This window comes from Sander lucioperca, chromosome 15 (assembly GCF_008315115.2).
Source record: "Sander lucioperca isolate FBNREF2018 chromosome 15, SLUC_FBN_1.2, whole genome shotgun sequence".
In the NCBI taxonomy this organism is placed as follows: Eukaryota; Metazoa; Chordata; class Actinopteri; order Perciformes; family Percidae; genus Sander; species Sander lucioperca.
The window spans coordinates 12,785,167-12,808,687 of NC_050187.1; the positions used below are offsets into that span (position 1 = coordinate 12,785,167).

The following is a 23,521-nucleotide window of genomic DNA, read 5'->3' on the forward strand; positions in this document are numbered from 1 at the left end:
AGACAGTGAGGAGATGTTTGTTGTATATAGCAAAAAATGTTGTAGCCTAAAAAACGCGTGACATCATTTAGAGCACCTTTAAACAATGTTTATTGTTTTACTCTTGAATGTATCCTAACGGATTCTTATTTAAAAACAGCATCATAAAACTGGCAACAGTTTAATCACTTCCACCTCAACACTGTTATTTTTCATTCTTTTTGTTCAGTTTTCATGTGTCTTGATTTAATTGATAGGATGTGTATATTAGTGGTCATTCCTATTTGTTTGTGCGTGCAATAGGATGTTAATAAGTAAAAAACGATTCAGCATATGTGTGGAGGAATGGCATTGAAATGTTCAACCAAATCATATCAAGGTAGATTGAGAGAAAATGAGATGTGATTGCAAATGATTTTTGTAATCTTGTTTTTACTTGGTTGTGAGAAACCACTGGTGGTTTTGTCATATTTACGTAAAATGTGTACAGCAGGTGCTCAGTGGAAATCATCCCCAAATGATGTGTAGCAGGTGTACAGGACAGGGTATTTTGTTTGTATGTTTTTTTCTCTTCTTAATTAGATACGTAACTAAAACTAAGGTCTTATGGTTGAGTATTTGTGTTTTAAGTATGCCTGTGTGTGTGTGTGTGTGTGTGTGTGTGTGTGTGTGTGTGTGTGTGTGTGTGTGTGTGTGTGTGTGTGTGTGTGTGTGTGTGTGTGTGTGTGTGTGTCTCTGTGGTTACAGTTTCAAAAATAACTTTGTGGTCTGGTTTAAATGTGTGTGTGCATTCTGTATCTGTATGTATGTGATTGTGTGTTTTATACTGTAAAAAGCTTGTACTAGACACAGACCTGGAGCTGTGATGCAAAAGCATGTTTGGTCTGCATATTGCATTTAAATTGTCTTGGTTGTAGCTTGTATAATAAAGTGGAGCTCTTAAACCTTAAAGCTGTGTGTCTAGTCTTTGAAATCATTGTTCCTTTCAACTGGCAGGTCTCCAAAACTATCACTACACAAGGACGTGCTGCACTTGCTGCCGAGGGAGCCATTACAGATGGAACAAGGTTGTTCCACTTGTGTGCCTCTAAAATGGTGCACACCAGAGGGAGACTGGCATTGAGGGGAGAAAATGATAAAACAATCTTAGTATCTTGTTTCATGAGAGTAGACAGAGAGCTAAGATGGGAGGAGGGAAATGCCCATTGCTGGCCATTTCCTCTCACCTCTCTTTTTCTACAGTCTGACATTAGCTATTTATATCTTGTATTAACAGGAGTTGAATTATCATAGGTTTGTACCACCCATATTTAAATGTGACACAGACAAGGGGAGTTGAAAATAGGCCACATACAGTACAACTGTCACACGACAATGCATGCGCATGTGACACATACAGAACATAAATCCTTCTATCTGTGCACATAAACACATTTTTAAAAGCCTTTTAGATGTCACAGACAACAGGAAAAGCAACAACACTCTTGTAAATATGACTTGTGGCTTTCCTGTTTACAAATGAATGTGCTTCCTGTACCATCACAGCTGATCAGCTCAAACAGAAGCTCAGCCAACCACTGTATTTTATTTGCTGTGCAGGCTATATGAAGCCACAAGGTCTTACTATGTTTAATATCTGATTTGTACTGTATCTTGGCTTGAGGCAGGTAGACAAAGAGGCAGTTAACAGATCCCCAGAATAAATAATCTTTCAGGTATGATTGTTTGTAGTACAACGGCTGACCAAAAGAGGGCTCTGTAAAAAGATGTGATGCTAAATCCCCCAAATGGCCCCTCTCTGCCAAGTCACCATGAACAGATCTGAGTTATACCCCTGTGTAGAGGTTACTGCACTATACTGGATGAAGAATGGTGTTTAAAGATGAATTATGTTTCATGATAATATGAAGCACTAACATAATGCCACTTGATTTAGCAACAAATCTCAGTGGTTAACAGTTTTGAGGATGTAATACTAGACTAAAATGTATGTTAGATTTCTTTCAGTGGATGAGTAGTTTATCGGCTATGTGGAGATAGATTTTGCAGTGTTGTACTTGTTGCAGATGCTGTATCTTACCGACAGAGGTGGCGTGCCGTCGTCTTCCACAGTGACAGTGAGCTGGTACTGTTGCTGGCGCTCTCGGTCGGGAGGGGCCGGCCGTGTCACCATCTCTCCAGTCACACGGTCCATGCGGAAGGTCAGGTCCTGGTTTCCGGCGGTGATGTAGTAAAACAGCATGGCGTTGGGACCGATGTCTTTGTCGGTAGCTATCACACGAAGGACTGACGTACCTCCTCCGACATTCTACAATTTACATAATAAAAGAAGCCTCATTATTGAATAAACGCAGACCTGTGACCCAATAGTTAATGTTATTGAATCACCAACAGCACTTATAACATTGTTCAACTTGTGTTCATTAACTTCACTAGATGCATACCAAACGAAAGAAACATGCAAATTCAAAGGCAAATCACGTGTGGATAAAATGAATCATGCTCCATGTGATGTGCGAGTGCGTCCCTACCTCACTAATGCTGACGTTGTAGCCCCTCAGGCTTCCAATAACAGGTGCATTGTCATTGACGTCCAGGATGTTGACGGTGAGGGAATGGTCTGTGAATCTCGGAGGTGAGCCATTATCGATGGCACGCACCTGTAACAACATACACATGCACTGGTGTATACGAGTATGCAAGTCTGACCATGCATTTGGACACATGGCATAAAAACAGATGGGGGACAAATAGATTAAGTGTATGCACATCTTTTGTGCTTCCACATTCAGTCTTGGTACTTCTGTGCAATATCTTGTGTTGGGAGGCAAGATGCAGCGTGCTTTCTTTTAGGAGAAAATATTGACATGAATAATATTTTGATATGATCAAAACCTAAAAAATGGTCACACATTATTTGTGTCATCCAAAAGTCACTTGACTATGCTGTAAAAACAAAGTCTTCATTTTTTAGATGAAACAAATGTGACACGCAATCAGTTTATTTTTAGGCTAAGGTTAGACAGCGAGACAAGGTTATGGTGTGAGTGTAAAATGTGTATATGGCCATATAGACATGTGGGGAAAGATCATAACTACATGTGGATTGCTGCCTGACCTTCAGTAGGTAGCGGTCTACTGACTCTCTGTCCAGAGGAGCATTGACAAAAACCTCCCCATAGGTGTTGTTCACTGTCTTGATCTTGAACACCTCCTCCATGTTGCCTGCCACCAGAGTGAAATTGACCTGAGAGAGAGAGTAATGAGTCAGAATTAAACAAAGAGAAAGTGGGGCGGGGGGAGACAGACAGACAGTAAAAGAATGAAACTGTCACATTATTACAACAGCTTAGGTTTAGTCAGTTACCCATAATGTTTAAATAGTTTATAGTTGTATTTGACTGTGCAGGTTCTAAATCTTGAATAAATCACAGCACATGCTAAAATGAACCAAGAGCAGACACATTGGGAATACATGACACTGCGTTTATGATTAAGAAAGACAATTAAGAAATAATAACTGAGGGACAGGAGCGGGCTGGGTTGGTGGAGAGAACAGTGAACACAAGCAGAGTGTAAGAAGTTAAAGTTGAAACGCTCATACTGTTAACAAATATGTGTAGCAGTCTGCAGGATGTGTAAAGAAATGCTATCTTCCTGAAAATAGTTCTTGGAAATGTGTGTGAGTACATTGAGAGCCACTACAAACCGCAGTGCCATGACATGTCTGAGTGAGTGCATGTGTTTCCGTCTTTCTTCTTTATTCTCACCAGTCCGTTTAATCCAGCATCTTTGTCCGTTGCCAGCACTACTGCCACTTTTTTCCCCATGGGTGAGTTCTCTGCGACGTTCACTGAAGTATCGGATGTGATGTCAAACACTGGACTGTTGTCATTCTCATCCAGAATGGTGATTGAAACCTGTCAAGAGGTAAGATCATATATAGGCTCCATAACTTGCCGAATCAATCAAATACTTACCTTTGACATTAATCAAATAATCAAAACCTAACAATACAAGACACTGCAGATGAACACATTTCATGTTGCCTTTCATACTCTGAACCATCTTAAGAGAACAGCAAGTCTTACCTTCTGCACTTCCAATCAGAGATGCAATGAATAAAAGAGGAATGCCATTAAGTTTTCTATAACAGAATAGACACAACACATGCTGTAATAAATAGAATGTTGTACACGAAAATAAGGGAGATAATATAACACAATTCAGAATGAAACATACCACAGTGGAGTCCTTTTTAGGTCCTCCATCGTCAGCTACAACAGTCAAGGTGTACATATCCCCCTTCTCTCTGTCCAGCAGGCCCGTCACTGTGATACGGCCCTGAAACGTCACACACATCAGCATATATCTGCGCCGCCATTAAAATTCCATACAGGATAGAAATCTTCTAATGTGACAGACAGGAAGCAAAGACAGCGACTAGCAAGTATCATAAAAATCAACAACAACAAAAAAAAAATCCCCATTTCTCAAATATCAAAAGGAATCAAAGGACTTCAAAGCAAGCCCTTTGATCAGCTTACAGTCATGCAGCAACAAGCTTAAATCACAAGGGAAGAGGTGTTATTGAATCACACTGCGGTTAATAGATGAAACACATTTGACGGAAGGTGGGTGTAGTCTTTGAAGTGTACAAAACAGAGGATGTACATTGTGCTCATATCATTGGTGACCCTCCTCCACTGCTGCCCCACTCACCGTGACGCTGTCTATCTTGAAGAGGGCCAGAGCCACGGGCGACGTGTCAGGGTCGAAGCGGTAAGTCAACTGATTCAAGTTGTCGGCTGACTGGGCCTTCACCTGGACCACCTCTGTCCCCGTGGCGATGTTCTCACGAAGCGAAGCCTCATAACCGGCGGAGGCGAAGGCCACGGCCTCGTCCAGCTCATTAAGCAACGTGACGTAGACGGCGCAGAAGCCTTTGTGGAAAGGTGGAGCCTGGTCAGTGGCCGAGACGTTCATCAGATAGGTGGTCTTGGTCTCGTAGTCTAGGTAGTCCACAGTGGTTACCAGGCCAGTGCTCACATCCACTTCAAATTTGCGGTCTGAGCCGGACACAAGGGCGTAAGCAACAGCTCCACCATCACCTGAGCAGGAAGAAGGAGGGTGGTTGGTAGAAAAAAAGCTTAGAATACATTTAAAAACGTTTTAACAAAAAAGTTACTAGGATAAATAACTTTAAAACCTTGCACCACTGTTGCTATAGTTGCAACATGCAAACAGCTTCCTCCATTCTGTGTTTATTTAACACAGTTGTCTGTTGGCCATGTTGTGTTTATTTCTGTTTCAGGCCTGCTCTAATGTTTTGGAAAATCTATGTCACAGCACCAGATGCGTCATGAGGTGTCTAAGAAACACTGTACACCAAGGGAAGTGAATAGAGGAAGTCTGCACTGTGGAACAGAAGTAAACGTTTACATGCCATGTACAGTGAGTGCAACATTCCTGTTATGAGGTTTACATTCCCCTTTGGAGTGGCACCCACCAGTATCATGTTTAATGACCTGCAAACAACTGACTCGTGCCAGTGCCTGCAGAGCAGATTTGGGAAGTTTAAAGCCAGTCAGTGAAATGAGGATATATTCAACCTGATACTGAACAACAAGAACTGACATCAAACTCCACACCCTCTGCTCGGTGCTTTTGATTGACCTGAGACTGGACTCACCAGTGTCAGGGTCCGTGGCACGCACCACAATCACAGAGGTGCCGATGCCAGCGGTCTCCCTAAGGCCCAGACGGTTGTATTGTTGCTGGGTAAACCTTGGCACCTCGTCATTGGCATCGTCCACATATATTATCACCTGCAGGGGAAGACATTTGTGGCACTTTAACTATACATATTATCTTTGAGGAATACTTCTACTCTTTTGGGAAAAGGGCCTGGTCATTTTATTCATTAGGTAATGAGACCACAGGCATAAATATTACATATCTGAGTCCCACTTAAGGGGCTGGATACTCTGAAGCCCACATTTCTAGACAAAATATAAGAGGTCAACAAGACTGTCCATGTCTAATTTTAATTTATACATCTTCATGCTTTATAATAACAAGTACAAACCACTTCTACATAAACTGTGCTACACATTTAGCATGAAGCACTAGGATGAAACTTGCACATGTTACAGCGTCTTCCCCATCCCCCCTCCAGCTACCCTCCTCTTCCTCACCCTCACGGAGCTCCTCATGCTGCCCTCGTCACTGTTGTAGGCCTCCACTTCCAACACATGGGAGCTGCTGGTTTCTCTGTCCAGCGCCCTGAGGCCTCTTGTCACCAGCCCGGTCTGTCTGTCTATGCTAAACAGATTGTTGCTGTTCCCTGCATGCATGCATTCACAAGAGTCAAGAGCAAAGCATTGAATCTAGTCTCTGGGTTTAGATAATTTCACTGGAGGCAACTGTCAATTGGGCGAGATAATTTAAGTTGTTACCAATGCAAAATAACTTGTTTAAAGAACCTGTCATTACTGGTATTTTCACTGTGGCAAAATATGTCCTATACATACTGACTGCTTCTAGACAAGAGAAATTACATTAGAAAGAGAGGAATTATCATACCTGCCCATCGGCAGAATTTTGCCAAAAACATTGTGAATCACTAAAATTATAGAACTCTTTCTTGGGGATCTTGTTTGGACCCATCTTGGATTAACAACGCTACCAAAATAAATTTAATGATTCAATAATCCAGTGCATCTTGGGAGCCTGTACTTTCAGTGCATGTTTGTGAACAAGGAGACCATGTGTGAAGGCCATCTGGGAAGAAAATTAAAGTACAGCAACACTTACCAGTGAGGATCCTGTACAGAACTACGCCATTCTCACCCTGGTCTGCATCGGTAGCTTGAACCTGTACAGACAAACACAAGCGGAAAGTCTGTTCTTCACAGGGCCTTACTTTATTACTGTTATTATTGTCATTGTTGTTATTTATGTTGTATACTACGTCAGGGTTATTATAGTAAACTAAAACTGAAACTAAATCGAAAATAAGCAGCGAAAAATATTTTAGTACAACTGAAACTAAATAAAAACTAAAACTAAACTGAAACAATATTGCCTGGTTAAAAAAGTAATAATAAAAGTGAACGTAAATTAATTTCAGTTTTAAGCTTTTTAGCTATATTTCATTACCGAAAAAACAAGACTGCATGAATATCAGTCAACTCTCGTGACATTGAGGCACAGAAATTGAACAGACTTGACATTCCAGGAGATGGCGCGTCACATCGGACACTAAAGTAGCACAAAGATTAAACATTAAGGCCATTCTCCAAGTATTTATTTTGTATGTATATGTAGATAGATACTTCTGAGACATTATACCTGGCCCAAACAAAACAAACTAAAACTACTGTAAGAAATAAAACTGAATATATAAAAAAGAAAACTTTCTGAAAAACTGAAACTAAACTAAAACTAGCAAACACACTCTTAACACTAACTAAAACTAAAACGAAATTGAAAAGTCCAAACTAAAATAATATAATAATAGTTTGGTACCTAGTGAGTATGAGGTCTGTGTATTTACCCCTGTAACATGATAGACAGTACATTTAATACAAATGTTTATTGATTCAATGGTTTCTACAAACAGATGGACAAATCTGTATTTTCTCTCATTCACCGCACATCCACTGGTGTTGGGGTTGTTGTGGCAACAGTGTCCTGTTGCCACAACAACCCTAACATGGCTTGGCAGTAAGTCTGTAATGCCAGAACTCTCTCTCTCTCCCTGTGTGTCACAGGCAGAGAGCCAGAAGAAGCCCAAAACCCAAACCCAGCGCAGAGCAGACAGCACGGCTCCACAGCGTACACAGATAAAAAGTGGAGCATGCTGGGCTGCTGGTGAATGGGCCATGTCATAAGAATGACTTCTGAATCCAGAGAGGCACAGAGCCGCTGGCACTAGATGAGGCCGTCTTCTTGTCACACACCCTGCTCCTCTGTGGATGTGTCAAAACCCTGTGTAGGTGCCCACAAAGTGCATATTAAATTGCATACAGAGACACACACACTCAAGCCAGTCAAGCACATGTACGTGCACTCAGGTACGCACAAATATAGATACACACTCTCTCACAGACTCTCTCTCTCTTTCTCTCTTGCCCTGTGTGTCCTCCGTTGCTCTCTCTCGCTCTCCCTGTGAAGAGGGGCCCAACTCCAGTCTCATTAGCTTTATAAAGAGATGTGGAGAGAAGAGGAGAAAGGGGAGGAGAGGGGAGGGGGAGACGGGAGAAAAAAGAGGCTGGGGGGTCAGATTGGTGAGTGATGAATAGGGTATTACACAGCGGACTGCACCACTTAGGCCATATAAGGGGGTGTATAAAGTGTAAGACTACATTGCAGAGCCAGATGTTGTAAGTGTAAGCACATGGAGTGTAAGCACTGAGAGATTATTCACTAAGCATCTGCATGGCTCAGAAAACACACTATTGTCTTTGGCTCCCTGGGATTAAAACAACAGTGAGATATATCAATTGTAATGCTGTTACCCACACTTTACCCCCTTTTCCTCCTTGTTGCCCTCTTCCTCCCCAGTGTTTTCCCCTCTGTCTCTGGGAAAGCAGCAGTTTAAGGGGGGAAAACAAGTGCGTGGAGCCAAGAAACAGGTCTGACCTCAGTTACTGGAACTAAGTAAGGTGCTGTTTTAAAGAGTCGCTAAAGTGTGGGTGTGAGTATACATTTTTGATGGGTTTTATTCGAAATTATTAAAGGTACAGTTTGAAGAACCACTGTTGATTGCTTAGCATTTGGAGGTAAAAATAATTAAATTCTTTTAAATCTTAAACTCCTAAAATTGCACACAATCTCTTACAATTTGTATTTTATGTCTGTTGTGAAGTCTTTCGAAATGAAACTCCTAAAATCAACATTTCGACATGTGAGCTGCTTGACATGTGCTTGACTAACTGCACATTGTCTAAGGGAGAATGTTGTACATAGTTGGTTCAGGGTGATTAGAACTTATCTGGAAGGTAGATTTGAATATTAGCGAACAGAGGCTGCATATCTGACATCTATGAACTGTTACTGTATTCCCCATTCATATCCGTCTTTGACTATATAGATAATAGAGAAAATATGGTAACAAATATAAGGATCAAATCTAATAAGAATTTGCAAGTATGCTACTTAGAAATGAACTTTACAAAGTGACAAAGTGTGCTGGTAAAGAAGTTAAAAAATGACTAAAAACTAGCTGAGCAGTCAGATCTGGAGGAGCAACAATGTGGGGTGATAGAGATGGAGAGTACCTTACAGCTAAGCTGCCAAGCTTAAGAGCAGCACAGTCTACAGTAAGTGTGGGTGAGAAAGGAAGTTTGTGTTTGAATAGCTGTGTGTGTGTATGTGTGTGTGTGTGTGTGTGTGTGTGTGTGTGTGTGTGTGTGTGTGTGTGTGTATCTGGCATATGTGCTTGGAGGCGCTGACTAATGAACTGACTCTCTAACGAGCCATCCTGCTCCACTGGCCTTTTCATAGCTTTCCTGGCATTTGGTCTTAAAAATAATTTCACGTCCCAATGTGTTTCCCTTAAACCGATAAGCCATGCTTTGTCTCCGCTGAATTAAGGACGATGACATTTACAAATGTTACTATGCTGAAGATGGGGGAATGCAGAATGATGTGGGGGGGGGAGGGGGGATAATTGGAGACCGGGGTAGAAGAGGTGGGTGCCTTGTATTTTCCAAGGGGCATTTTAATAAACCCAATTTGTTTTACATTGAAGAAAGCCTGTCAAGCATTGACTGTTGGGTAGTCCTTGATTTAATAGCTACATAATTGCCGCAAATGCCAAACACTCCCGCATTTGCATGCATGCGTTTCAGTGTACATTTGTACATGTGTGTGTGTATACATCATAAGCTCTTGAGTGTATGATCTAAATCAAGTGAAAATAAACCTACTCAGCTTGGTTAGGCTTGGCTAGTGAGGCAGAGAGCACACACACACACACACACACACACACACACACACACACACACACACACACACACACACACACCTGACATAGAGCTCCAATCTAATGGTGTTTTCTCCATCCAGAGCCAAGACAACATGAACACCACTGAACCAGGCTCCAACTTCACCTTTACGTCTAACACAGAAAATGTCACACTGTCCAGCCTGACAACCACCACCATCTCTCCCACCATCCCACAGCCTCCATCCTATTCTTCAGACATCCACGACCCAGAATTCACCATTGTGGTGGTGGTGGGCTTATCACTGCTGCTGGCAGGGTTAGCTGCCTTCCTGGCAGTGTGCCGGCACTCGGAACAGGATGGGGACTCCGAGGCGAGCTGCGGCCCAGGGGAGAGCTTGACCCGTGGAAGAAGCCGGTCCAGTGAGCCCCAGCTCAAGGTGTGGAAGAGGCTGGGCTCATATCGGCGTTCATACAACATCTCCTTCAGACGACCGCCCCATCGCAGGCCGCACGAGCGTGGGAGCACACACGTGTCCCAGTCTCCAGCCCGACAGACACAGCCACAGCCAGAAGTCAGTGTGGAGCCCCACCTCACTATGCCTTGTCTATTTGACTATGTTACTGAAATCTGACTCGAGGACAGGCTGAGGGCAGAAGGACTGCTCCCTAAAACAAGCGACACACTGTATATCTTACGGCTGGTGCTACGAACATCACTAATACCAGGTGTGGGTGAAGAGTACATGAAAATAATGTTTAGCCTTAGTTTTAACATACTTTTTATTGCTAGGTGGATGAGGTTTGCAACAAAACAATTTAGGCAATCAAAAGTCATTGAAGCAGGGTTTACACATTTTTGTGACTCTTCATTTCATCCTTTATAGCAGGATGTTTTTTTTCGGCACAGCTATGCACTATATATAGAGGTAAAATGATTTAACAATGACTTCCTTTTTCAAGGCCAAACTTCTATATAGACAAAGTTCTTATATATTCCCCAATCACATTCAAAGTGTAGGTACAGGTATCATTCCACTGCTTCACGCTCATAATTGTTCTGATGCAGAAAACTCATCCATCTGGTAAGCCATGTAAGACAAACATGAGGAATTATTTTATAGTACCGTTTCATGCAGGTCTCAAAACATGATAGGTTATCAATACTGCCAAGACAAATGCAACCTGAGCCAAAAAGAGACCACTGTGTGACTTATTCTTTGTGTTTTGCAATTGTTACGTTAAGAAATAAAGTGATACGTTTGACTGTTGAAAGTGCAGTTTGTTACTGGATGTGTTTAGCAGTGTTGTGCAGTGTGATTTCCACCTGAAGGATGCTGGTTCCTCGGGCTACGCTCTCCAGTATGCTGGTCTCATAGCTGTTTTGTAGGAAGATTGGTCTGTTGTCGTTAACATCCTGCACCTCAACAAATACAGTGGCTGTGCCTGTCCTCCGGCTGCCCGCTGGACCGTTGTCTATGTGCAGAAGCAGACACATTCAAAAACACATCAGTTGCAATCCTTCAGGTTAATGCTAAGTTTAGAGTTGATGCCAATACTAATGAAATAGACCATAAATAAAAGGAAAAAAAAGTACATCATTAAAACATACATACAAAATGGAACTGGTTCTGTATTAATACATTACTTTAAAGGATCCACTTATCTTCAAAAAAATAAAGCAGAAACATAAAAAAAGCTTGTTATAAAGAAGTAAGACTGGAACATTGTTGGCTGATCAAAACTTAATTTGCAGCTGCTTGTGAATTAGAACAATGTGTTATTCTGTTCTCTTGCACAGTTTTACATTATCTCTGCCTCTTCTCCCCTCTCTGTCTGGCCCCCTCAGCAGATAAGCCACCCTGGCTTCCAAAACAGGAAAACCTCAGAGTTTTTGTTCTTTCTTTTCTAACAGGAACAAAGGCAGTTGAGCAATAGTCTGAAATCACTGCAGATGTGCAGACATTGCTTTTTTCCCCCCTCATTGTCGTACAAAAGTAGAAAGGGACAGCTTTAAAGATCACAAACAAAACAAGCAAGAAAACAAGTCCTATTACTGTATAACAAATACAAACAGAATGTGTAAAAGCAAGGATGATTAAAGATGATGAAGCTTTTCTTGCATTATAAAAAAATGACACACCTATAGCTTCTATGCCCAGGGTGTATGCTGCCTGGGTCTCTCTGTCGAGGCCAACCACAGTCCGAACAACTCCGTCTCTGAAGCCCACGCTGAATTTACCATCCTGATTACCACCTAAAAATACAAAACACAAACACATTTCCAAATTAATTTACAGCATATTAGTAAAACATACTCATTCACATCCATACAGTACAGCTATAATAATAAAAAGAAGCATGCAAGAGGAGCTCACCTGATACACAAACTCACACAGAGACGGATGGATGGACAACGATACTGTACTTGCACATAGTCCCCATAACTGTACAACACTGTAGCCCACAGACACACAAAAACAACTCCCACTGTGTCCTCTGACCTGTGATGAAGTAGCTAAGTTCGGCGTTGAGGCCAGCGTCGTTGTCAGAGCAGCTGAGGCGCGCTACAATGTAGTCTCTAGCGACATTCTCCTTCAGGGAAACATTGTACACGCGAGGGTTGAAGGTGGGCGTCTCATCATTTACATCCAGAACTGACCCACACATACAAACAGACAGACAGAAAGACATGAGGACTCACAGATAGATGTGCATGAGGACAGATAATGCAGCAGGGTGGTGTAGTGAGTAGAAAGACTTGTTAAATCAGAGTAGATTTCAATTTTGCCAGAAAACCTTATTCATTTTTTCCATTCCTTTTTTTCACAGCAATAAGACCATTTTGTCTGATTGATTTTTCACATACCACCAGCAAGTGGAAGCATCATACTCAGCAGATTCCTGAGAAGTCAGTGGTTAAGTGTTTGCCATAATAAAGGAACTCTCATGGCGTCATGCAGAATCCAGTCGTACCATGGCTTGACAGCTTCACATGTAGGATCATTTCAGAGAGAGCAAAGGTAAATCGTTATCATCAGACACATTTGCAGACTCTTACCTGTGACAGTGAGGGTTGAAGTGGAGGTGCGAGGGAATTTCCCTGCATCATACGCAATCATTCTCAAATAGTACTGTCCAATCTGCTCACGATCCAGGACTGCCGTGGAGGTGAGAACGCCAGTGGAGGTGTTTAGGAAGAAGTCCAGGCGAGGCATTCCCATCTGTAACGCCATAGTAATCAATGCGTTCTTATCCTCATCTAGGTCCTCCACCTGGACCTAGAGCAGAAAGAGAGAGAGAGAGGGGACGATACAGAGGAAGGGAGAGAAAGCCCAAGAAAGAACACAGGGGGTTACTGAAAAGGTAAATCATAGTGGATGGTAAAAAGAGAGGAGAGAAATTCTTATATATTTTTTTAAAGCCATCATACATGAATATAGTCTTATATTGTACCCTAAAAACTGAGAATCCAATGGGCAGTCCCTCTGGCACTTCAGCCACAAAGGGCAGGTTGAGGAAGGTTGGGTCGTTGTCATTGAGATCCAGCAGGTTGACAAACACTGTGGCGCTCGCTGATGCACGCAGTGGAGGTGTACCACCTAAAGAGGGCGCCAGAGAACATAAAGACAGACACACACACACACACACACACACACACACACACACACACACACACACACACACACACACCTCACATCTTACGGTCAAAGGGCTTTATTAGCCACAGTAAAAAGTTTCATGGTCAACATAAATTGTGAGGAAAGAGGCTAATTGGTCAGAACTGAAAGCTCTCTACTAAGAATGATATAGAGCTATTTAAGCTGGCTTACAGATGGTTACAGAAGTGTTTCATGAGTCGGGCAAATTTACACAGTGGAAGGCAAATACAAGTGCAAACTGACATCCCACTACTCACGGTCAACAGCTGAGATGATAATGGTCCTCATGAGTACTTTGTCCCTGGGGTCGGAGCTTTCCCTGTCCAGAGTTAACCCACTGGTGCGGATCTTCCCTGTACTAGGGCTGATGGTGTAGAAGGGGTTTTCTGGACTGATACTGTACACCACTGTTCCATTTTCCCAATTGTCAGGATCCACTGCCAACACCTGGATAGGGGAGAGACAGGAATATTTGTTGGCCTGAACTCTTTACAACTCCCTGACAAGAGATATGTTTCCCATACCCTCTATTTAAGAATCCTCAAGTTATACTGTGTGTTTAATGAAAGTGTATTCCAGAGGAGAACTTAAAGATATCGGGACAGGAAGGATTTAAGATGTCAGGAGAAAAGAAAAGAAGAAGAATAACAGGTAAAGCAACGTTAACAGAAATAAGAACATCCCCATCCTACCCCAGAGCATCTTCACACACAACCCCATCCAACTGTTCTAACACAACAGAGACGTTACCATTTTTCTTTTAGCTGACTAAAAGAAAAATGGTAACGGCTCTTTTCTGACACAAAGTGGCGATGGGTGATGAATGTGTGAAGCCGGGAGCCCCGCTAAAATACTGGCTGGTTTTTAAAGAGCTGATCAATTATTCAGTGCACTGACTAAAAACGCTGGAAACTGGTTAATTGGTCATTAGAGGAACAAAGGTTTTGCAGGTATTTAATTATTAAGGCGACATGGTAGGAAGGCATCTCAGAGGCCCATTGATTAGCAACTGCACACACAAAGGTAGGTGATATAAGATGTGGGGAAGCGTCGTGCCGGGGCCAGTTGAACTAATCAATTCTGGCCTGTGCAGAGCACATTAAAAGATGGTGAGCAAATATATTAGCCTTGTCTATTGAACTGTAGCCCTGGTGTGACTGCAGAGTGGCAGTAAAGAGAATATTGTTTTGAAATGAGATATTAGAGGAGGCTCATTGTATGTGTATAGGTGCTGAATGTAAACGGCTGCAGTAGTGGTGGTGGTGGGGTGCTTTTGAGATTTAAGTGGGAGGATCCTTGCACTGGGCACAGCAACCAAATTCATCGGCTCGCTGGACACCTCCAGGACTCAGCAGGTGGCCTCATGTCACCATGGTAACACTGGTTGGGCCAGGGCTACATTGGGGCCAATTACAGGACTATAAGCCTGGGTGGTCCAATTTATTGAAAAATGGTCAAAGGGGCAACAGTGTCTGTCCACTGAGCACACATTCACATACAGTATGCATCGCATCACTGGGTGCACCATGAATGAACTCAACTGAGGAATAGCTACAAGAGAGCAGGAATGAGTGGAAAATGTTGCAACGTTTTAGCAGTGCGACACTTGTATCTTTCATTTCACTTTCCTTACCATTTCTTCGTTTCACACTCTCTTGCTCTGCAGGATGGGTTCTCGCTTCCTTTTCTGCCTAGCAGCTGAATCATTTGCTATGGGTATGACTGCGGGCTACATTTTAATTAGCAATCGGACTACCTTAATTACACTCACTGACGCCTCTTTAATTAATGGACAATCAGGGCTTAATTAACAACAACACATTTCCAAAGACAGCAGCAGGACGATGAGAGTTTGGGGTAATGCTAGAGTGTTTACTTTGTGATGACCTACGCAGTGATGGCAATTTGACCATTGATAGTGCAGGACTATGCGTGCAGATGCATCCTTCAACATGCACAGTATGTCTTTGAATAATCATTGTTGTATTACAACAATGTTCAATCTTCACACTTTGATCACTTTGTTCTGAAACAAAAATGTTTATTCTGCCTAATTCAAGTTTGCAGTCATTTAAATTAAACCAGACTAGAATAATGAAACAAAACAGAAAAAAGCACTACTCAATGATGCTGTTGCTCTCCCTACATCACATCTGCGTACAACAACATTTTTATAAATTAATTTGGTTACACTTTACTTGAAGGTATCTACATAAGAGTGACATGACACTGTCATGAACATGTCATAAACATTATAAACAAGTCATAAATGTTTATGACATAACGGTGTCATTCGGTTTTTGTCATGACAAGTTATGGTTACGGTTAGAATTAGGGTTCATGTGTCATGACTGTGTCATGACAGTGTCATGTGTTCATGACAGTGTCATGTCACTCTTATGTAGATACCTTCAAGTAAAGTGTTACCATTAATTCCTACTGCCTATTCCTATTCCTGGTGGTTTCAGCCACCATCCGTTCTACTCTGAACAAAACAAATGCTAAGAATTATCATTCAGTGTGTTCATTTGTGCTGTTCACATTACCACTTAGTTAACCATCAGCTCATCAACCAGGTAAAGTTGACCAAGTTGGGCTAGGTTTACTCACAGTGAACACATCAGTGTTTATTGGGCTCATCTCCACTATGTTAGTATTGTAAGGCTCGTCTCTCCACACAGGGGCATTGTCATTGATGTCCAGGATGGTGATGTTCACCTAAACACAGTGGGAGTGAGGGAAAAGAAGGTCAATGGGAAATGATCTATGATATCAGTTATATAAGAGACCGTTGATCATCGTGGCTTACAAGCCAAAAAGTCATAGTACACGCTATATGTACAATGCAATAGTGATTATTGATTAAACAGTGGAGAGGATATCGTTTTTTTCTGTGAGCTGTAGGTATGATCTGAAAGATTATGGCTGCAATGTGGTTACCGTGGCGATGCCAGTCTTCTGGGCAGGGCCTACCCCTCCATCCACAGCTCTGACTATCAGGATGTACTCCGACTTCAGCTCTCGGTCCAGCAGGGCTGTGGTGGTGATCTCTCCTGAAACACACATGGAATCACATCAAAAATATTTTAAACAACCAGGACACCCGAGTGAAGCTAAACATGTTATTACAAAGCAGCTCTCATGTCAGGATGAATTTAGTTCAAAGTCAGAATTCAACTCAAGCACAAACAAGCACATACAAGTGAAGATCTTAAGAAGGTATTGTAACTCAGATCTAAATAAGCACAAATTGCCAGTCATTTTCATGCCACGTATGAACTGACAGTAAAATTATCTAAAAAAATGGAATAAGATCTTAAAAATCTGTCTCAATTACAAGTATACTTTCAGAAAACACACACACACACACACACACACACACACACACACACACACACACACACACACACACACACACACACACACACACACACACACACCTGAGCGCGAGTTGAGACGGAACTGAGAGGAGCCCTCCAGGGAGTAGATGAGTGAGGCCTGGCCAAACTCCCGCGAGGTGTCCAAATCAGTAGCATTCACAAGCAGCACAGTCGCCCCTGTGGAGGAGAGTGTGGGATGAAGGGAGTTAGACAGAAAGAAAGTTCCAACTCATGTAGTGGGAGAAAGAAGGAAAAAAAAAGTGAACAGAGAGACAGAGTCATGGGGAAAATATATGAAGTCTGGTAAAGAGGAAAGAGACAGAGAGAGACCAGCTGTGGATATAGACTGAAATGGCATTCAGAGAGCTAATTTCTTCACCGCCCCCATCCACAGCTCAACTGATGGCATGGCAGTGAGTGGGTTTATGGATTAGGGAATTATCAGCTTGTTTGGCACAGCGTATACTTGGCACAGGCCTGATCAATACCCAGGCAGACAGGGGGATGAGAGGCTAGACAAAGCCGCAGGGCTAGCCCTGAGCTCAGCCTTGCAGCCCAAGCCTTAGGTCCCCAGCTCAGGGCCAAGCACTTTAGCTATAGTCCCCAAAACCTCAGCCTTGGCCCAAGCCGCTCAGCTATGTGCTCCTTTAAAGCGGGTCCGAGACACAGAAAGTGGTCAGCGTTTGCTGGAGCTCAGAGAGAGAAAGGGGCGGTCAAACATCTCATTTCCCTCTAGCGACTGGAAACTAATCTATTGTCTGAGAGAAGAGAGTCTTCTGAATGTGTGAAACAGAAGGAACAGACCAGCCAGTGATTTAGCCTTGAATAGTCAATATCCTGCATTCTGACAGAGCATTTAAAAACATTACGCAAAATCATAAAAGACAGTAGAGGAGGCCAGAGGAAGCATATAAAATAAAACATAAAACAAACATACTTCCGAGAAAGCAGAGCTATTTGTTGAATTTGCTAATAGTAAGGCAATTTAAGTTAAGAGACGGTATGTGCTACATGGTGTTTGAGCTGTTTGGAGTGTTTAAGTGCAGTATTGGTTGTGCACCAGAAAATGCATTCCCGCAACTAAACCGTAAGCCCAAATGTATAAAGTGACTCACCGGCAATAATGTTCTCTGGGATTTTGATGATGTAGGACTGCTGGCTGAACTCCGGTGGGTTGTCATTTTCATCCTGGAGGAGGTATAAACATCAACACTAGCTCAAATCAATGTGCAAAACGATGAGAACATGCAATATGCTTTCAAAAAAGCTGTCATCATACATTAGCACTGAGATAAACAGATTTAGGAATTAAAGCACATTGAGCACAACATGTTTTTAGTAGTAAAACCATTGTAGTAGTATCTCTTAGATGATGGCCAGACAGCTGGTTGAACTGAAATAGCAATGGACTACTTTGATTTATGGCCTCAAACTTCTCATCTAATCAGGTACTATTTACACCTGATATAAAAAATAAACAGAGTAAACCAACTACCCTAACAGGTAAAAAAAAAAAAGGTGAGGTATTAAAAAGCAGACATATTTGCCATAATAGGCGAGAAAACCCGTTCCAAACATTATTAATGGAATTACCTAAAACAAAGGAGACCTGTAATTTGACAGGAATGAATGACTCCAATATGGATCAGCATCCACTGTCACACAGACTTTCTCAGAGCATTTATATTTTTTCACAACCTCCCACTCATTGAATTAGACTGTATTTCACACCAACACATCCAGTTGTGTGGCTGTTCGCAGAGAGGCTCCCCACTGTGTGAGCTGCTGAGAAATGTTAACACTTTTACAACAGTCAATGGCACCATTATCTAGGCTCTGTGTTACACTGGTGTAAAGCATTGTGTGTGTGATGCTGCCAGCTACTGATAAACCCCTGTGGTGTGAGTCACGACACTGTGGAGGACAGCGAGAGAGAGAGAGAGAGAGAGAAAGACACAGTATTCAGAATCGTGCCCATCTCACCCTGTTGGATTTTGCATTCCAGCACAGATTCCTCTTCTTCGTCTTTTACACAATATTTCTCCCTCATGTAGGATTTGTATAGCATATTCACGAATATTCCAGCTGGATTCATCCATTCTACTCTTGTCATTTCTTTTTTATGACTAAAAGTTACTTGTATAATGGATGTCCATCAGGGGAAGAGCCAGTAGAGATACTGTTTATGAGTTCTGGTTGCTCATTATATTTTTACTGCTGTATTAATAGTATCTTAGCAAAGATCAACATATATGTTTGTTATTTAAAAGACAGAAAAATACAGACAAAAATATTTAAAAGATAGCAACTGGCATAGTCTGTTATACAGAATAGTCAGCAGCACACAATGTACACCACATTTATATTACAAATGATTAATGTGAATTATATCAGGACCTTTTTGAAAATGAACAGAAAAATACCATACATTATAGATTCTAATGTTATTATTTTCATCTTCTACTAAGGGTGTAAAATACTTTTTCTAATGCCATTAAATTAAAGCTCTCATTAAGAAAGATGGAGATGACAAAATCAGTGATACATTATAGAAATACTGCTAATAGTGATAGGAATAAGATAGATAACTGCATACAGTATTGTAGGACAGCAACAAAAGCTATAGTTACATGTTTTCCAGGTATTTTCAATTTCTCATTATATGCTAAGTGAAACTAAATTAATTCACTTACATTCATAGTCATATGAAACATGTTATAGAACTTGCTATGAATCTGACATGTCCTATGATGGATCAACAGTTGTAAATACAAATAAAACATCTGGGTTCAGTCATGTTAAACAAGCAGACATGATCTCAACTCACAGCCTTAGAGCCAACAGTTTGGAAAGATACTGACCTGCATGACATTATGTGATGGTCTTTTAGAGGTTTTATTTTTAAAGCAGCTATATGTTGTAGAATTAAGACCCAGAAACTTGTGCAGATTACCTTTTTTTTTTTATTAAGTCTTCATTATATTAAAACATCTCTGATCCACTGCATGTACCAGTAGGGGGCTGTAACTTTCTCCAGTGCCTTAAAATAAGACATTTAGCGATAAGACTGACAAAAGCAACTGAACTGGAAGCTCTGATAGCTGCACAGACTGTGATAAAACTGCAAACTAAGCTATGGTACTCAATAATTCCGACAGAGAGGAAATACTGAAATCCAATATGTAAGATCAACGATCCACCATGAGCCGGCTAACAGTTGTCACGCACTGGATCAACATTTAAATACAAGACAGCTTAGTCTTCATTCAGTACACACAATATAACGACTCTGTAAGTTCCTCTCCCAAGTCTCGGGCCCAAAAATTCTTCAGAGACACATCTGAGGGGGAACTTAAATTAAAAAAATTCTGTAAAAGTTTGGAGATCGTGTCTTTGAACCCGAGAAGACTGTGAGGAATTTGTCACAGGGTGGGTCTGCTGCAGTGCCAAGTCATTAAATACTTCCTGAAAAAAAAAAAAATACTTGCTTGAAGATATATTAAACACGTGTGAAGATTCTCTGCTAAGTGGAAAAGAACCAGCAACAAACTAGTTTTTAACCATGTAGGAACTTTTCAGGAACCAAAAAAAACACCGTCACATAAGAAGGGAAGAGGATTTTTGCAGAAGGGTAATAATTAAACACAAAAACCTTTATATTGAACAGGAGCCTTGCTTACAATGTTTACAACAGATGTAGATACAAAATAGATGCACGCTGGGGTTAAAGTGGGATCTGGCAGGTGGGGGCACCCTAAGATCCGGGGGGAGCAGCAGTTGAGTTTTCTTTAAAAAACATTATGACCGGTCTGATAACTGCATGCCAAATTAATCAGAGCACACAAGGCCAAATTGCCTCCCAAGTAACCACATTGCAAAGGCTAGAGTCTGACGCAGTCAGTCCACATAAAAACACACAGGGGCTACATTCACTTCCAGCTAACTTCACGGGGAACAATGAGAGCAAAACAGCATCAACGATCAGTTTTAACCGAAAACTCTGTCTAGCTCGGCTAAAAACACTGGATCTACAGCACGTTACCATATCGCTACAGTTATATTTGTCTGCTCACTACCGGGCCTGTTTGTAACCGCTAGACTACCGACAACGTGATCGTTACTTGTTCAACTGACTTTAACAGATAGTACGCGACTGTCCTGCTATTATTACAGACATGTGAACTCACCACAGACAGTTGCCTTGTTCATGGACTCATGGCGATGCGCCTCTGAGAATGAATAGGGGACAACACTGGACTGGATATTTGGCATTATTTTAAAAGAACGGGAAACACTGATGTATAAAACTGGTTTATCTGTGTTTTAAGCCCCCAACGTCTCCTTCCAGGCAGCGCTGCCTGGAAGGCACTAGGCTTAGGCAATGGTTATGGTTATGGTTAGGGTTTGGTGCCTTGAAGTCAACGGTCGCAGCGCTGCCTTGAAGTTGATTAAGCAATGGTTAGGGTTAGGGAAGGTTAGGTGCCTTGAAGTCAACCGTCGCAGCGTTGCCTGGAAGGAGATGTTGGGGGCTTAAAATACCATTGAGCATAAAACTGCCCATTAGATTAATTTACTTGTTAATCTAAGGTGCCGGAACCCCGTTCTGGATCGTTCCGGCCCACTTTAACCCCTGATGGATGACAGAAAACTGCCATAGATACCATACATGAATACTATATTATACACCAAGACGGAGGTGAACAGGTAGAAAGGGATCAATTTGCATCCTGTAGAGTGGTGTGTGGTTCATTAAAGCCTGACAGTATTTAATGAACCACACACACTTTCTTAACCAGCTAATTTTACTGATTTGGAAAAGAGATGATCTAGTGACTGTTTATGATGACCACCAGCATACTGGTAATATTAAAGTATGTAATAAACTATGTATAAAGGTTTGGTAATGAATGTGTCTATAATGCTAAAAGACTGTCCCATCGGCTGAACATGTTAAACAATGATGATAAATGGATACATGTTCGGCAGGCTTTTGGATTTGGTAGGATTGGCCTGACCGCAGTGACCTCAGTGAGTGACACTGGACTGCGGGCAAAAAGGTCTACCTCTGAAACTGTTTTTGTGTCTGAGAACATTAAACCAACCCCCTGATCCATGTCAGTGACATTAAACATCAAACAACATCAATATAAGCAAGGACAACAGTAGAATGGTTTGAACCTACAAGGAAAACTTATCTTCCTATTGGTGATACTGTGCAACCAATATGAACGTCATGCAAGATTTCGGAATAGTTGCTCTCTGTACAAATAAATGTATCGTGAGACATCACAGTAGAGACAAACACCTTTTTATCTGTAAGAATGTATAAGCATTCCTGAGTTGTATTGTCTGTCTTTAAACTGTGCATAAGATAATTTGAATTTGTTTTTAACCTTCCACCACATGTTGTCATTTCTTAATGAGAAGAGAAGAGTAGTATTTGTTGTTTATTGGCTGTACTTTGGACCACAGACTGGAGGAGGCGTTTTTAACTTAAAAAGAACCAGATTTTAGAAAATGCTCTCTTACAGCTTGAATATGAATGCTAATGTTTATATTTGGGTAATGTCCATAGGTTGGTAAAAAGTGTACTGCAGGTGACGGAGATGTTTATGGAAAAAAAGACTATTGTACTGTGCAAGGTACAGTACTGCTCTGTGTCTGTAGTTGCTGACAGTCGCCACATTTGGAAGAGGCACTTTTACGTGCACGTTTAGGTATGACTGTGTATCATGATGACAGGGCAGGAGTCAGGATGAGTTAGTGTTGTTTAATGTTAAAAGCACTACCGTGTGTGTGCTTGTGTGTATGTGTGTGTGTTTGAGTGTACTTACAATCACCTCCACCGTGACAGGGACGGTGCTGTTGAGGGCTGGGTTTCCCCCATCTTTGGCCATCACTGTCAAATAGATGATCCCATTGGGAACTTTCTCATAGTCCAGAGGCCTGATCACACTGATCACTGATGGAAGCAGGGAGAGAGAGGGAGAAAGGTTGGGTTTTGTGCTAAATTATTTTTTTGTGGAACCTGCAGCATCATCACAGTTTAGTAAAGTAATGGGTCAAATGGCAAACAACAACCCAAAATTATACAAGCATACACAGGTGTAGAAACTATTCTACAGCATGCAAGTTTAACTAAACAGTCTAAACATCCACGGCAACCCTGCCCAGACATACATCATAGATAGTGGGTTCATGCTCCTATCGGCGAGCGTACCTGCGTAGCCCTCCACCATGATGATGCTGAAGTAATTGGGGAAGGCCGAAGCTGAAGTGATAGTGTACGTCAGGACGTTGTTGGGAGGAGAATCCTCATCTGTAGCCTATGGGTGGGTAGACGGGGGGGAATATGCCTCAGTGACAGTTAAAAGTCCACAGAGAGAAGTAGTGAAAAGTTCTGAGTGAGACGTGAAGACAGACAGTGTAACAGGACAGATGCTGCAATCGTGAGTGCTAATATTTATATGTGTATTGCACAGCATGAGTGCGTGTGAGTCAGTGCACGTGTGTAGCCAGGAAGTCAATCAGTGGTGGCATGTTGTTGG

General features: G+C 41.7%; 2 protein-coding genes across 8 annotated transcripts in view; one reads left to right on the forward strand and one right to left on the reverse strand.

The window, feature by feature from the left end:
- The window catches only part of cdh23 (cadherin-related 23), a 196,972-nt gene that overhangs the window by 33,171 nt on the left and 140,280 nt on the right, over nt 1-23,521 (reverse strand). For 3 of the 5 annotated variants that reach the window (XM_035992483.1, XM_035992484.1, XM_031284265.2), the window contains 22 exons: nt 23,194-23,299; nt 22,808-22,935; nt 18,089-18,161; nt 17,034-17,150; nt 16,534-16,646; nt 16,204-16,311; nt 13,851-14,040; nt 13,388-13,533; nt 12,993-13,212; nt 12,436-12,588; nt 12,075-12,188; nt 11,259-11,407; nt 6,796-6,856; nt 6,177-6,325; nt 5,672-5,807; nt 4,702-5,090; nt 4,222-4,323; nt 4,071-4,073; nt 3,750-3,899; nt 3,098-3,226; nt 2,511-2,639; nt 2,060-2,287 (listed from right to left, as the gene is read on the reverse strand). In XM_035992483.1, coding sequence (XP_035848376.1) covers nt 2,060-2,287; nt 2,511-2,639; nt 3,098-3,226; nt 3,750-3,899; nt 4,071-4,073; nt 4,222-4,323; nt 4,702-5,090; nt 5,672-5,807; nt 6,177-6,325; nt 6,796-6,856; nt 11,259-11,407; nt 12,075-12,188; nt 12,436-12,588; nt 12,993-13,212; nt 13,388-13,533; nt 13,851-14,040; nt 16,204-16,311; nt 16,534-16,646; nt 17,034-17,150; nt 18,089-18,161; nt 22,808-22,935; nt 23,194-23,299 — 3,093 coding nt within the window. Of the gene's footprint in view, nt 1-2,059; nt 2,288-2,510; nt 2,640-3,097; nt 3,227-3,749; nt 3,900-4,070; nt 4,127-4,221; nt 4,324-4,701; nt 5,091-5,671; nt 5,808-6,176; nt 6,326-6,795; nt 6,857-11,258; nt 11,408-12,074; nt 12,189-12,435; nt 12,589-12,992; nt 13,213-13,387; nt 13,534-13,850; nt 14,041-16,203; nt 16,312-16,533; nt 16,647-17,033; nt 17,151-18,088; nt 18,162-20,031; nt 20,439-22,807; nt 22,936-23,193; nt 23,300-23,521 lie in introns of those variants that run through there. The other 2 variants (XR_004895229.1, XM_035992485.1) reach the window with 2 other exon arrangements.
- On the forward strand, nt 8,486-11,206 carry LOC116039414 (uncharacterized protein C10orf105). Of its 3 annotated transcripts, none has more exons than XM_031284260.2 (2): nt 8,486-8,674; nt 10,054-11,206. In XM_031284260.2, exon 2 carries the CDS (start codon nt 10,066-10,068, stop codon nt 10,564-10,566), a length of 501 nt encoding a protein of 166 aa, XP_031140120.1. In that variant the 5' UTR covers nt 8,486-8,674; nt 10,054-10,065; the 3' UTR covers nt 10,567-11,206. The 3 variants fall into 3 exon arrangements, with proteins under 3 accessions (XP_031140120.1, XP_031140121.1, XP_031140119.1); XM_031284261.2 differs by having other exon boundaries at nt 8,487-8,643; XM_031284259.2 differs by having other exon boundaries at nt 8,498-8,680.